The 15261-nt window shown below is 43.3% G+C and overlaps 1 protein-coding gene across 2 annotated transcripts in view; it reads right to left on the reverse strand.

Annotated features, from left to right (window-relative positions):
* Window positions 1–231: 231 nt before the first annotated feature.
* LOC311265910 (ephrin type-A receptor 3-like) overlaps window positions 232–15261 on the reverse strand; it is a 92290-nt gene continuing 77260 nt past the window's right edge. The window contains exons 14-19 of one of the 2 annotated variants that reach the window (XM_084368027.1): window positions 12615–12676; window positions 9373–9582; window positions 6340–6489; window positions 5991–6184; window positions 4897–5037; window positions 232–4655 (exon numbers count right to left, since the gene is read on the reverse strand). In XM_084368027.1, coding sequence (XP_084224153.1) covers window positions 4556–4655; window positions 4897–5037; window positions 5991–6184; window positions 6340–6489; window positions 9373–9582; window positions 12615–12676 — 857 coding nt within the window. In that variant the 3' untranslated portion in view covers window positions 232–4555. The remainder of the gene's footprint in view (window positions 4656–4896; window positions 5038–5990; window positions 6185–6339; window positions 6490–9372; window positions 9583–12614; window positions 12677–15261) is intronic. The other variant, XM_084368028.1, reaches the window with a different exon arrangement.

Consider the following 15261-nt stretch of genomic DNA (forward strand, 5'->3'; position numbering starts at 1 on the left):
CTTCAGGCTTTGTTACCCAGCAGAAAAATAATTAAACGTGGGCTTCGTAACACTTTCATGTCGAGGCACTTTGTGTTTTGTACAGTCATATTCTGCAAGTCCAGGCGACATTTTTTTTTTTACGGCGCAGCTGTGCCAGCCAACAAGTGTGTTTCTCGTGTTTGTGTAAATGTCTGAGAGAGAAAAAAAGGAGGAAATGTGTGAAAGAAAAAAGACACTGCAGTCTTCAGGTGAGAAATTAGAAATATTAGCATATTTATTACAGCAACATGAAAGACATTAGAATGCCTACACCCTTTACAACAAGCAACGCAGAGGAAACTGGCATGGGGACAAATAAGCGTTGTACGATGGCCAAAGAAAGAGAGAGAGAGAGAGAGAGGGGGAGAGAGAGAGAGAGAGGGAGGGAGAGAGAGCTGAAAGTCTCCAATAAGAGTCACTCATGAACATTTACAATACAGACCTGGTGGGGGACTGGAGGACAAACACTGTATTTGAGATCAAGCAAACCAAACCACATACCTAACCTTGATAGGGTGAATAGTGACACAAACCCGGGATTTTTGAGAGTGGGTATTACTTCTGTACTCAAGTGGGAGTGTTGAATAAACATGTAAAAACCAAATTTTGTCTTGGTGACGATTACATTGGTATTGCATGAGGAATTCTGGACATGCAAGTCATTTTTGCAACAGTCAAATTGTAAGCTAACCACGTACGTCGTTTGCATTTCTTTTTGAGAATATCTAATGACTCAAATAAATAAGAACAAGTCTGTCAATTCCTCTGTCAGCTTTTACAGGTCGTCAGCTTTAAGATTTATTACGATATTCTCAGAACAATTTGACTTTTGTTCCACTGAGAGGATTCAAAGTGAAGGTGCTGTTGGAGGGAGACTATGGGATGTTACAAAACCGGGGTGTTGATGTGAGGTCGTCTTAAGAACACAGATAAATACTACTTGTACATACACGTTACTCTTAATATCGCCTCTATAGGGCAACAGAAAAGAACAATAGCTCAGTAAATAAGGCATCTAAAAGGCCAGCGGTCAAGGGTAGTCCGCTAGAGTGAAATCATAGAGTTAGCAAGAGTAGAATGTACTAATGGTTCTGGACTCTCCAAAGTGTATTGAGTTTATTGTGCATATAAATGATGAAACGGCAGCAGTGGTTTGGCAAACTGCATTTAATTTATGGATTGTGTATTTTAGGCTGTAACTGTATGTGGATGCTTTCTGTATTTGAACATGTTTTCATGCCATTATTTGTCCAATTCTGAAACAATAGGGCAGAAAAAGTCCCGGCCCCTTAGCCTGTCAAGCTTTCCATTTTAGAGTGGCTCATTTATAATCAGTGTGGCTAATAATCAATATTCTCAATAATGTAACAATGGGTCATTGACTTCATTTCCAGCCATTTCTTTTGGCTTTAAGTGTCACTGGAATAATTCATTAGGTTAAGCTAGCTAGCTATGCTAATTTTAGCTCAGTAAGTTGGTTGAAAAATGCTGCCTCCAGCTGACTTTGTAATGTTTAAAACGCTCTTGTTTAAAAAAGAATGCAATTTTTTAAAAAGGTGCTCATGATATGCTGCAAAAAGACTGAGGCTAAAGCTGAATTTCCACAAAAGGGTCGGCATGATCACCAGTTGATACACGTGGAAGACATGGAAACATTCCTGTATTACTCGTCAAGGTGAGATAGGGCTGTTATTTTAACATAAGCTGTTTTGCTGCCTAGCTTACATACTTTTTTTGTCCCATGTGTATTGCAGAACAACAGGGTTATTTTTAACATTACCAGAGAAAAGGCTTTAAGGATGACGACTATGATTAATGAGTAATATCAGCTGGAGCTGGGGATGTGGGAAGTGGGTGTAAACTTCCTCAAATCCAATAAAGAACAGAAGAGAGGCACTAATGTCAGCCTAAACTCTGACGCCCAAGATCGGCTTCAATTTTATTTTCAGGACCTGTGACCTCACAAACAAATGCAAGCTTGTTTATTAATGATGTGTACTTGACCTTGGAAGCAATGCTGGGTTACTACTGTAGGTGGCTAGCTGGTTAGCTTGACATGCTAATAACTGCAGCTTACATTACAACAGGCAAATGCTCTGCTGTGTAATCGTTCCTTACACTTTTGCTGTTGTATTTTGGGACTTGGAAGGGCTTTGAAAAAAGCCACCGCCATCCAAACGATCTCACGACATGCAAATGTTTCAGAACAAGGAGAAATGCAAAGCTTGACAGGTCTGCCGTGCCTAGTTACGGTTGCTAAGCTGTGATAGGACAAATTCTGCTCGGAGGAGGGGTTACCTTTGTGATGTCAGTGGATAGAAATTTGAACTGAGGACCTCCTCCTCCTCGCATTTGTACAAGTTCTGTTGTAGGCCGACACCGGCTTAAAAAGTGCATGTAATTACTGTTGCTAATTACTCAAATTAAGCCAGTGTATCGATGAGGAAAGTCCATTCTACTCATTCTAACACTATGGTAGAAACTGCAGTCACTGTCACCTGTCAATCAAAGCCGAAGCTTCGCACCCTGCTACATTCCTTTGTTCAGACCAACGAATCACCTCCCCTCACTTTTCACCTGTATGAGCCGCCCCTGAACGAGTACTTCAGAAATCTCTTTTTCACAATTAAAGTACATCATAGTCATCATCATCGTCATCATCGTTATCATTACAAACATTCTAACATTGGAAATCAACACTGTACATATTTTACACTATGATACAATCATATATACTGTACTTTTTGCCACTGTTGGTCCTATAGAGTACCACATATATTAAAACTGGGTTTTGGGAATACACTAAAGCGGGTTCAGTGCCATTAATGCAGTGCACACACAGAGGGTCCCATCATATTAAACCTTGATAGGGAGCTGTTTCCTTCTGATGAGGAAAAACCAACAAACCAGTGTATTGTTGATGAAGGTTCTCAGTCATCCAGGTCAGGGTAACTCTGAGTGCTGTATCGTAGGAACTGAAGCGAGTCCAGTTGCCTACGATACAGCACTTAGAAACCAATGTCTTGGCTTCTTGGTGTAAACATTGTTTTGTATATTTACCTTATTGGTATTGGTTTGACACTAGGGGTGCTTGAAACAGATTGGCCTGACTGAAAACAAGAGAGTGAGACAGTACAAGACACACAGATCATCCTCTTCCAACTGAGGTTTAACCTCTCGTGGTGGCACAGCTGACAATCAACACTGCGTTTCATCTTGTTGAGTCCGTCTGGAGACTCCTTTATTTGGACAAAATACTGTAATTACTGTGACCGGCCTTGTGTTACCATCCAACCTCGGGAACTGATTAAAAAAAAAAAAAAAGACTAGTAAGAATGATGGTATGTTGCCCAGATGAACATTTCAAGGTTACTGTACATGGCACAACACTGGAAAAACAAGTTACACGTTCTTAACAGTGTCAACTCTATCATGACCTTGGCATTACCTTCGCTCTTCACAAAACACAAAAAACTTTCTTAACACACCTGAAACACGGGAAGGCAGACTCTCGGGCTGAAGTATTCCCAACCACATCACACAGTCACAGCTGAACAGACGATGTTGTTTGGAATAGTCGTTTATGGAAGAGTCAACATGTATTTGTGCTAACTGCACCAGTTTTCTGCCGTTTCTCTGCGCTCTGCAGTGCAAGCAGACAAGCAAACGTGCACTGGTCTAGTTTCTATGGAAGTGTGTCCGAGAGCAGTCTTTAGGGAAGCCCTTGTCCTGGTCAAATACACCATTTAAACGAATCATACTTCCATCCTACGTGAACTAGCAGATTTACATCCCTGTCTATTTCTAAAGGTCCAGGTTTTTCCGTTCCCCTCACCCCACACATTCATGTCATTCAGAATCTCGCCTCATTCATTGGCTTCCTTGTACAGAGAGAGCAATGGAAGGGGCCGTACACGTACTAGGTAATAACTCCTATTAAGGTCCAGCGATATAAACCTCACCACCAATACAAACGTTAGGTCCATCTCTACGGTTGTGGGACACACAGCCCATATAAACATATATCTACACATATACATATCTTCTGACCCTTTTTAAACTCTTGAAGGTGAAACCCAAAACAGAAACAAAATGACAGTAAAAACCGACTGTACACCTCACAGACAGTGGTGATAATTATATTCTATTTTGTTGTTTTTTTTTTTTGTCATTTCATTTGTTAAAAATCTTTTTTTTTTTTCTTCTTTTGTTGAGCTGATATGACGTGAAATGGTCTGGGATGCTCTAGATGTGGCCTTGTTGTTGGACATGTGTCTCACTGTTGCTCCGTAATGGTGGTTGTGTTGCTGGGACTCTGAGTGCTAAAGCCGGTAGTGCCCATCGTGGATGGGAGGAATGGTGAAACTGCGAGAGGGTGAAGGAGTCAAGCGTCCATGTTGTCTCCATCTCAGTGTGTCTCAAAATTAATGGAGGCCCGAGCACAGAGTATCCGTTACAACTCCATTTCAGTGGGGAAACTCTTCACGGGAGCATCCATTTTGGCTCTGTCTCACTGTATGCTGAGTGGAAACTGTTATACTTGGACGTGCGTCCCTTGGGTCTGCAGGCCCTGCGTGCTGGACAAAATCTTCTTCTGATGGCCGGCCAGAGTCACACCCATCTTAGCCAACTCACTACAGGGGAGACAGAAAAGACATGCAGGCAAAAATATTATTTATTAATGACACTTTTAAAGAGAAACATCTACATCCTTCAAATGCCAAGCAGTTGGTGAGGTTTCATGTCCAAGGTACTTGTCTAAATCCCCTTTTTTAATTTAAAATGACACTCAAGTGGAATGTATGAGTCTTTTACTGACAGTATTGACCTTTTGAGTGTTTCATTTAACTGGGATGAGTCACCAGCCATCTGTACCTGACACTGATGTAGAGGACTGAGTCCAAGCTGACATATCCAGCACTTGAAAAGTTCTCCTTATACTGGCCCATCTTGATGGCCTCCAACCACTCATCCACTGTGTTCACACTGAACTCTGGGGTGGACGGGTCCTCCCTGCTGGGATACAGAGCACACTCACAACTCAATGACATTTTGTCGTGTTGAGTGGCTAAAGAACAATTTTTTTGACTGGTGCCGAGGTGAATTATTTGTCCTTTGTACAGTTATTAAATCTGGCAGCACATTTCAAGAGCTGGTTAATGCTCATTTATGGTGCTTGAGCTGCTTTTTGGACAGAGAAGCTTTACACTGCAGCATGACGGACCCAAATCCAGTATGAAAAGAAAACATAAACCCTCAACTTTAAACCTCGCCATTAGTGGGTAAGTATGATTAATGATTGGTCTCCTCGCTGCCTCCAGTACAAGCGCACGCAGCTTTTATTTGTAGAACCCTTTGACTTGTTTGCTTACTTCCTGATGCTATTAAATTGGCGTAGAGGATCTGTTTGTTCATTTATTTGAATGCTCAAAACTTACAAAATACCTTGCATATGCAAGACTAAGAGCAAATACACTTACATGCAATGCTGTACTGTGTATGCCTCAATTAAGACCCGTGTTTAAGACACTTCTTTTGGTGACGTTGTCTATTAGCCGTGCTGGACTTTGCGTTTTCTACCTGCCTTGACAGAGACTGAAACATATTCTGTTGCACATCTGTATGCTGGTCTGATTCTCACATCAGCTAAATGCCTGAAGTGTGAAAATATGTAAATGCAATCTACATTGTAATCCACAATGTCAAGCTACAATCTCATATTCATACCTTTTCACTGGTAAATATTACTCGCCGAGACAAGATAAGAACGTTATTTTACTGGAGTGACATTTCCTGCTTTGCTCAATTTTCAAAAGTGACAAAATAGATTTTACAATTTAGATCTGAGTGGTGATTATGTCCTCAATTCATGTGCCGTCCTTTAATCTAATCCAAGTATCTCAAGACATGCGTGTTTGAGTGAAAGTGTTGAGTTCACAGCTTTAATTCATAGCTTTCTTCCCACTGACCATGCTGAGCTGTTGGCCAGCTCTCTCAGGCTGGCTGGGTTTCTGATGAGCTTGTCCAGGATTGTGACAATCTGTCCAAACTTTGGCCTGTCGCTGCGTCCCTTCTCCCAGCAGTCCAGCATGAGCTGGTGCAACACCACAGGACAGTCCATCGGAGCGGGAAGACGGTAGCCCTCGTCTATTGCTTTGATCACCTGCAGGGGAGAGAGGGCAAAATATCAAGTTCTGCGATCAATACGAGAGAGCGGAAAGAAATGTCCGGGAAAATTCACTTTCACAGTTAAGAACTGATCTGATTCAGGAAAAGGTTAGTCACTGTAAATGAGGCGTGATGTGTGTGTTGACTCACATCCTGGTTGGACATCTCCCAGTAGGGTCTCTCTCCGTATGAAATCACCTCCCACATGACGATACCGTAACTCCACACATCGCTGGCTGAGGTGAACTTCCTGTAGGCTATGGCCTCTGGAGCCGTCCATCTGATTGGGATCTTTCCTCCCTGGAGATGGTTCAAAACATAGTCAGCAATTTTTGGCATACAGAATAAATCATCCTGGACTGGATGTTTGATCCTGTCTGTAGCGGTGTAAATATTTAGAGGTTGTTTTATTAATACGTTTGTGGCTGAGCTCTGTAATAAATCAAGAGCAGAGCTGACAAAACAAATCATACGCTGCTGGCTGCAGAGAAATTTGCTGCTTTTAAGACCACAGCAGGCGAGATTACACACCAACTTAAAGGGGAATTCCATCATTTTTAAACCAAAGCCTTTGTTTAGATATTTTGGTGTGAAAATTAGCAATAGGTAAGTGCCTTTTTTTTGCCACTGAACAGACTGATTGTTTTGCTAAGTGTCTCACAACATTGTGGAAAGGATCCTTAAAGCGATACACATCTTTGTTAAAGACTAAATCCCTTTTTTGTTTAACCAGAAACAGCAGCTTTGTTGTACTCGTCAAATCCACCAGACTCCATTTTCGCAGAAACAGTAATTAAATCATTGTCAAACACATCCCATTTAAAAAAACTCGCCAAAACCATCTTTCCACTGTTCTTACAGTCACCAACTCCAGTTAGGTCGATATAAACTCTTTATTAACCCAGGTAGAAAATACCTGGGGAGCGAGAGGGAGGTTGAACATCAAAGAAGCAGTGGGAGAAAACAGCAGGTACCGCCAGAATATTTCCACAATTGAAGATGTTGAATTAAGAGTTTATTTCAACCAAACCAAAGCTGGTGATGAAAGACGAAGCAATACGTTTTTTGGTGTTTTTTAAAATTTTGTTCTTCTGTCGAATTTGAGCGAATGTGCTTTATGATTAACTCACTGGTTTTGCACATGGGGTCTGGTGAATTTGGCGAGCGTCTGTTTCTGTTTAAACAAAATGGATCTCAGTCTTGATCAAAAAAAAGGTGCATCTCTGAAGGGCTCCTGTCCCTAAGTTGTCAGACACAATAACAATCTGAGCCTGTCAGTGATAACAAAATGGACTCTCGGTGGATGTTGGAGTTGCCCCAAAGGATTACTCTGCCAGTGTTACGGCTTGGCTGAGATGGTCTACTGGACGGATGACAAAAATGTTGTACCTATTAGTTATTTAAACACCAAAAATATGTACACATAAGGCCCAGGTTTAATAATACTGGCATTCTTCGCCGGTATGCTCACAACACAGGGTTTCTTCTGCTCCCCTGTTTATTCTTGTACTTTTTTTTTGCCATCAACTTCTTTTGTCTGCTTCCATGCTGCTGCCGCCTTTGTTGTTGATGCGCAGATCAAAAGGATTCCATAGCGCAGACTGTATAGTCACAATAGGCAGTAAGATACCTCCGCCCTCTGTCTAACACACACACACACACACACACACTGTACCTCTATAGGGCTCGGTTCAGCGTTTTAACATGCGGCAGCTGCCTCTGCACCACCTAGCATTCCCCATCTCTGCTTGGTCAAAGTCAAATAAAAGACGAAGCTGCCAAGTCACTCGGCACTGCACTTTTGTTTCCACCACCCCCCTGTCCACCCCTACCCCATCCTATTTTTTTTCTCTCTCTCTCTTAACTGCTCTCACTGGATCCTTCCCCTGCCTTCCTTTTGTTTTTTTCTCCCTCTCTCAGCCTCCCTCGATCTCACTCTTATTTGATATCCTCCCTCTCTGTGTCTCTTCCCCATCTCCGCCTCGGCCTCTCCCATCCTACCCCCTCCACCCTCCGCGCCTGCAGCTCTCCATCTAGGTCTCCTGACATCAGTGGAAGTGTGTGTGTGATTGCAATAGAGCAGTCAGCGGCTGATACACTCCTCCCAGGGCAATGCTAATGCCATATTAAAAATAACATCCCCAACACTTCCTATGAATATGAATAATGCCAAGTCCTTGTGGGCATTTTAGATGAGTTACTCCGCAGTGGTTTAACTCACTGACGTTTGAGTTTCTTCATTCTCTCAGTGCGCCGTGAGTGGATGGCGATGTTGCCAAAGACTTTCTTTAATTTGACTATATATAGGCAAAAACATGCAGGGGGAGGAGGAGTTTGTGTGCATTTAATTTCACAGTGTATATTATGTTATTGGTGTGGCTTCATGACCTCATACAAAACTTCAACTGTGAGGAAAACCAACTGCACTGTGTGATATCGTTTTAGAGCCTCATGTCTTCGTCCAACCGTTACAGAAACATTTATAGACGGAGAGAAGAGGTCATCACAGGTCGGCTCATATCCTGCTGTAGTTTCCGAGACCAGACACCAGAGTCGTTCTAATTATAATCCGACTAGGGTTTTGTTACACTGCTGTTGGTATCGGGTCCGTGTATCAATACGTCTATCTGTAGACACATAAGTAGAGTCAAAGCAGCAGGCGCCCTCCTTCCCCTCATGAGACTGCAGCTTCCAGATGTGTTGAACCGTGGAAAATGTAATGTTACACAGAGATCCCAGTCTGTTGTGCCTCTAATGTTCGAGTCCTCGTGTGTGAACGGGGGTAAAAACCTGAGTGGATCCAAGTGGACTCGCTCGACTCAGCTATCCGTCAGGAGAAGAATGTTTTCGTTTTAAGAGGTGAGAAGGAGAGTGGGGACCGTGAAGTGCAGAGAAAAGTGACTTGCATTACTCTTCTTCGACTGTTGGCTGCTTGTTAAATTGTGGCGTAGCATTCAGCTGCCAGTGTTGGTGTTCTTCCTCTACTTGGGTCTTTTTGGGTCGACCACATTTTGGTTAGGTCTGATTATCTTTGTAGATCATTTCTGACTGCCCTCGGGTCCTTTTCACATCAATGCCCTTTTAGGTTTTGGATTTGGACTGAATCTAACACTGCAGAGGTTCAATTCTGATATGAAATGACATTAATTTAAGACAGCTGCAACCTGTGGGAGTGTGTCTTACCCTCGTAGTGTAGGCAGCCTCTGGGTCGTCCTCCAGAACCCGACTCAGGCCAAAGTCGGACACCTTACACACCAGGTTGCTGTTGACCAGGATGTTTCGAGCTGCCAGGTCTCTGTGGACGTAGCTCATGTCCGACAGGTACTTCATACCTGAGGCGATGCCGCGCAGCATGCCAACCAGCTGGATCACTGTGAACTGGCCGTCGTGTTTCTGGAGGGAGAGACAAGGAGACAGCAGAGTGTAAATGCTGCAGCAGGGTGGCATAGTGATTAGGGCGGGGTCCTTCAACAACCTCAGCTGGAAGTGAAGGTTTAAGCCAGGATTCAAGCCTCTGTAATGGCAGCAATCTGCGCTTCTGAAGTGTCCCTGAGCAAGAATCCCTTCCAGCCCTTTGCTAAGCCTGTGCTTTGACCTCTCTCTGGAGGGTGGCAAGCGAAAGATGAATTTCTCCTCCCAGGGATCAATAGAGGATCACAAAAAAATCCAACTTTCAGAGGATTGTATCTGACAGAGCAGACAAAACTTTCCTCTCTGACACTGACCGTGGGCCACGAGCAGAGCTCACTGGATTTCAGATTTGAGCTGTGTTTGGCAGAGAGCGGAGCCTGTTGATCGATGACGGTCCAGCTCACCTTCCTCTGCCAATTATTTCTGCCCTGGGCCAACAGTCCCCGTTAAAAAGCCATCCATGTTATCAGTCACCCTCTCTCCTTTATATCATCCCTCCTTCCCTCTGTCTCTTTGTCCTCTCCATCCATCTCCGTCCCTCCTCAGTCTCTGTCTTAGAGACGGAGAAAGTATCACTTAGTTTCGGTCTCCATCCATCTATCTATCTTCCTTCATCTTTCTGCATCTGTGCGCCCCCTCCCCTCCCCTCTCCTCCCCTTCCCTTCCTCTGTCGTTCCTTCTCTCTCTCTCTCTCTTTCTCCCTCGGCAGCTGTGGAGTAAGTTAATTAGCCGGTGGTTTTGTGAGATGCTGATTGATTGGACTGTCTAACAAACCTACAGACTTCCTCTATCAATCTGCCCACCACATTGCATTGCCAGGAAGGAGGAGGGAGAGGGTGGGCAGGCCAGGGGAAGAAAGAGGAGACAAATGCAGGGCAGAGAGGTTAGACAAGGAGATGAAGGAGACAGATGAGAAAGGTAAAGATGGAAAATTCTGGCATTATTACTAAGTTTTTCTTTTAGACTAGAAAACTTAAAGAGGAAACGTGTTGAAGGAGCGGACGGAGAGGCTGCTGAAGCTCTGAGCTCCTCTGACAGGACGGTGGTTTTGTTATTTCTGGGGCGGCGGCTTCTTAATAAATGGTCATCATAATTAAAGACACGTATGGATGCCAGGAGCACGGATGAGCTGTAAATCCCATAAAAACAAGATTCCATAATTATATTGAGCCACTGCGGACATCTTTATGACCCTCATTACAATACATACTGTAACACACAACATGCATGTATCTGTGTGTGTGTGTGTGTGTGTGTGTGTGTGTGTTTCAGTACGCCAAAGACATTTTTTTTTTCATTTTTTTTTAAAAATCTGTCAGATTTTATTCCATTTTGCTTCAGTGTTGCTGATGGGATTGGTGTCTGTTTAGCGATGGGCCTATCATCACAGGCTTAATGGCTTTGGAGCACTGCAGCGATTTTACTGGCTGACAAACAACTCTGAATATGAATCAGGGGGACTTTTCAATGCCAGGCACACCAGGGCTGCAACAAGCTATTCATCTGGGTGTATGCAAAACCCAATTCAGAGGCTCCTCTGCTGAATCAATACCCCGCGTTCGCTCCTTCGCGGCACGTGTTTTTCTATGAACAGGAATCATCCGAATGCACAACATGCATGTTTTTGTTTACCGCGTCTGCAATTAAATAGGGATCCATACTTTTGTGTACGTAATTGACTTTTCAAGAAATGATTCAAAACCTTGTGTTGATTTTGGGAAAAAAGCATCCGGATTTCCTAAATAAACTTAATATCTGTGCAGATTTGGGGGTGATTTTCAGGAAGGATCTTTAAGCACGTCAATTTGTGTAATGACCTACTGAGTGACGGGCTCTTTTAGCTCTTCTCATAATGTCAATTTTAATTACAAAGCTAAACCTTCACAGACCTCCTTTGATTTTTTTTTTTTTAAATCACTGATAAGATGTTCAGCAGTAACCTTGAGTTAAATCTGCTTTTCAGGTCTCACTTTTATAATAATCTGCCATGGATTTACACGCGCTTGCTCTACAAACAGTTTTTTCTCTCACCATAATAAATATAACTGTGTTTCTGATTTACCTTTTTGCATTTGGAAGTGATTTTTCCATGTTTGCACCAATTGCCGTTTTGACTCTTTGACCAAATCGCTTTTGCTGTATTATGTTACATTTGAGATAAACAGTTTTTCATTTTTGTGTCCAATGACAGAGCACAGAGCGATACAATTTCTTTGTTTTATTGCCCCTTTGTCAGCAGTCTGCTGTTTATCAGCTCGGGGATTTGTTATCATGTGATGAAAGGTTGGGGAGGCCACTCATCCATCTGAATGTGCCTGTTCTCATCCACCTCCTAAAGGAGAAGTGTCTGTATACGTGTACTGAATATATAATAACTACTTGTATTTATGTCTTATATACTGATGGCATGTTTCTTGCCACTAAAACAGTATTTTTCATTCTTCTTACTGTTCGTTCACTAATTCAAACTCTGTTTCACCCCAGAAAAGACTCTCACTTTGTTTAATTACAGATGATAATTATTCTTCTTTGTCGGCTGAACCATTTAATGAAGACGTGTTGCGTTTGTTATGATGAAAGTGGTCAGATGTGTTGTTACTAGCAGCACATATTTATCTGTTAACAAATAATGTGTGATTTTCAACAGATTTGTTCCTCTTAGATTGTGTTTTTACACTCTTAAATTGGTGACTACACATGAAAATGTGGATCAGAACACAGTTTAGAAACTCTAATCATCTGATTTAAGCCCTTGATCGACTGAACTGAAGTCCTTGGTGGAAAGTAAAACTTTTATAGACTGAATTCACCAGCTTTGTGGGATGAAAGACAATTTCAATCAGGTGCCTTTTATATATTTTTTAAAAGAATCTCCCCTCAAGTACGGCAATTTGGGGAAATGGGCTCTACAATTTCAAACACTTTACAGCTGGGACATCATTTTCCACATGGAAAAAAAACCCAACTTGTGGCCCTGACCTTGGAGGAAGTGTGAGCGCTGTGTTTGTTCTCACCTTGAGGAAAGTGTCCAGAGATCCGTTCTCCATGAACTCCGTTATGATCATCACCGGCTTACCTACGTAGGCACATAACAAGGCAAGCTGTTAGTGGAGCAGAGTTACGAGGAAGAAAAAGAAACCGACTATAAAGAGACGGGGACAGAGAAGTAGTGGAGTCCACAGCTGTGACCAGCCCTTCCTCTCCGTCTCTCTCTGGGGGATAACATGGCATGTCGTCATCAGTCACACTGACAGCTTCTAATCAGCCCTCTCCATAAACGCCAGGAGATAATTAGAATGGACCAATCCACCAGAATATGTGTGTGTTTGTGTGTGTGTGTGTATGAGGGGGGGGGCCTCCTGAGATCTCATGAATACTAATCAGCCTCAAGGGGGAAGGAAGGGGGATGTGGTTGGATCGCTGTGCACCTGCACCTGCACGAGTGTGTGTTTCTGTGCGTGTGATGAAAGGGTGGTTGACTGACAGGCCCCGCGCACTCTGGTCCCCTGCATGGCATCTGGTGGGGGCTTACAAATGATTAACAAAGTACCTTCAATCACGTCACACACACACACACACACACACACACCAAAAACAGCAGTTGTCTCTGTTTTACAGGGTTCTCCCTATAGACACCACCTCCTACAGCCGAGCTTTCACAATCACAAACAAACACGCGTAGTGCAGTACAAATGATGATGTGTGTGTGTGTGTGTGTGTTTGTGCATGGCTTGTAAACACATAGACTATGTCAGTTGTGATGAATAGGTCACATTTTTCCCCAATCAGTCCTCAGAGATGCTGGGAAAAAACCTGGGGGAGAGATAAAGGCAGCTTGACATGGGAGAGAGGAACTGAGGGAATATTCTTTAAAACCACAACGAGAAAGAGGAAACAAGTAATGGAAATGAAAATTATTATCATTATTCCTTCCTCTCTCTCTCTCTCTCCCGTACATCACAACTTTTTGTCTGTCTGTCTTCTTTTATCTTACTCTAATAAAAACCAAACACTTAATGGCAATAAAGCTTCTTGATTTTGAAGGAAAAGTTCAACAGGAAAATGAAATGAATGAAAAACAAATTAGCGAAGGGTTAAAAGATTAAAGAGGGGGAAGAAGGCTGGATCAGAGGAGGAGAGGAGGAGGAGGAGGAGGAGGGGTCGATAGCTTGTCATGGAAAGGCAGGAACAACACCACAGAGGCCTACAGTGAGATTGTAGGTAAAGACAGCAATACATCACCTTAAATGAATTCACTATCTCACTGCAGCACACACACACACACACACACACAAACAGAGTCGCCTGGTCTCTGGTGGTGGTGTCTTCTTTGACAGTAACATTAGTCTCAGGGATAAAAGTGAAAGAGAATTGGATTTTCTTCTGCTGGGGGTGAGGACTGCTGGTCACATTTATCTCCGCACGGGGCCTGTGTTGTGTGTGGTGTGTGCCACTCTGTGTGTGTGTGTGTGTGTGTGTGTGTGTGTGTGTGTGTGAGAGAGAGAGAGAAAGAGCAAGAGAGAGCTGGTTTCAGGGCATGGCAAGTGGGGAGGGATGGTGCAATGATGACCACCTGATTTTAGCTCTGATCAGTGTGTGTGTTTCTTAGCGACAGATAAAAACAGTTGATGCGTTTGATCCTGACTGGGAGGAGGTCTCACTCTTCACAGCCTCAACTTAGGAGGTGTGTGTGTGTGTGTGTGTGTGTGTGTGTGTGTGTGTGTGTGTGTGTATCCATACAGAAGAGACAAGCATACACACACCTGAATGTCATATTCTGAAAATATAGAGGCATGAAATGGGAAAGAGCTCTGAAAACCAATTATGTCTTTGACTATGTGTTTGCTACGTGTGTGTGTGTGTGTGTGTGTGTGTGTGTGTGTGTGTGTGTGTGTGTGTGTGTGTGTGTGTGTGTGTGTGTAAGCCCATGTATGTTACCAACTGGAGGAGAATATTACCTTTCTGCCCAGAGTATGAAATGCGGTCAAGAGGAGAAGCACAATGAATCACATTCATCCCGTTGTCTCGGCTTAGAGGACCATGTGAGGCCGGCATGTAGACAGACACACACTCACTCACTCACACACACACACACACACACACACACACACACACACACACACCCTCTGCTATCATTCGCCATCATCTGGACACCTGCCATACAGAATCATCCCCGCAACCCTGAAAGATAACAGGGGTTACCAATAAACCCCGACCACACACACTGACGCCGTACATTGGATCATCCTGTTTCTTTATGTCAGCTGCCAACACAAACACACACAGACACGCACACACACACACACACTCAACGATTCAATGAATCCCTTTCACTTCTTGTTGTGACCTCATCACATGGCAGCCACATTTCAAACACACACACACACACACACACACACAGAGGCAGGATGGAGCCTCTCCAGCTCGTCGTGGAGCTCCTCTCCGCCAAACATTCACAAGCACTCCTCAATTTCCTCCTGAAAGCACATAATTAACTAATCACGTTCATATTCATTCGAATTTATTGCCTTTCATCGCCTTCAGAAATAACACAGCCGTTTGCGGCGCTAAAAAAAAAAAAAAAAACACCTCCCAGTGTATGGATGTGTGTGTGTGCGTGCGTGTGTGTGTGCAGATTGGGTATTGATGTTCTGCCAGGTG

This window comes from Pagrus pagrus, assembly GCF_965226575.1.
Source record: "Pagrus pagrus genome assembly, chromosome: 12".
In the NCBI taxonomy this organism is placed as follows: Eukaryota; Metazoa; Chordata; class Actinopteri; order Spariformes; family Sparidae; genus Pagrus; species Pagrus pagrus.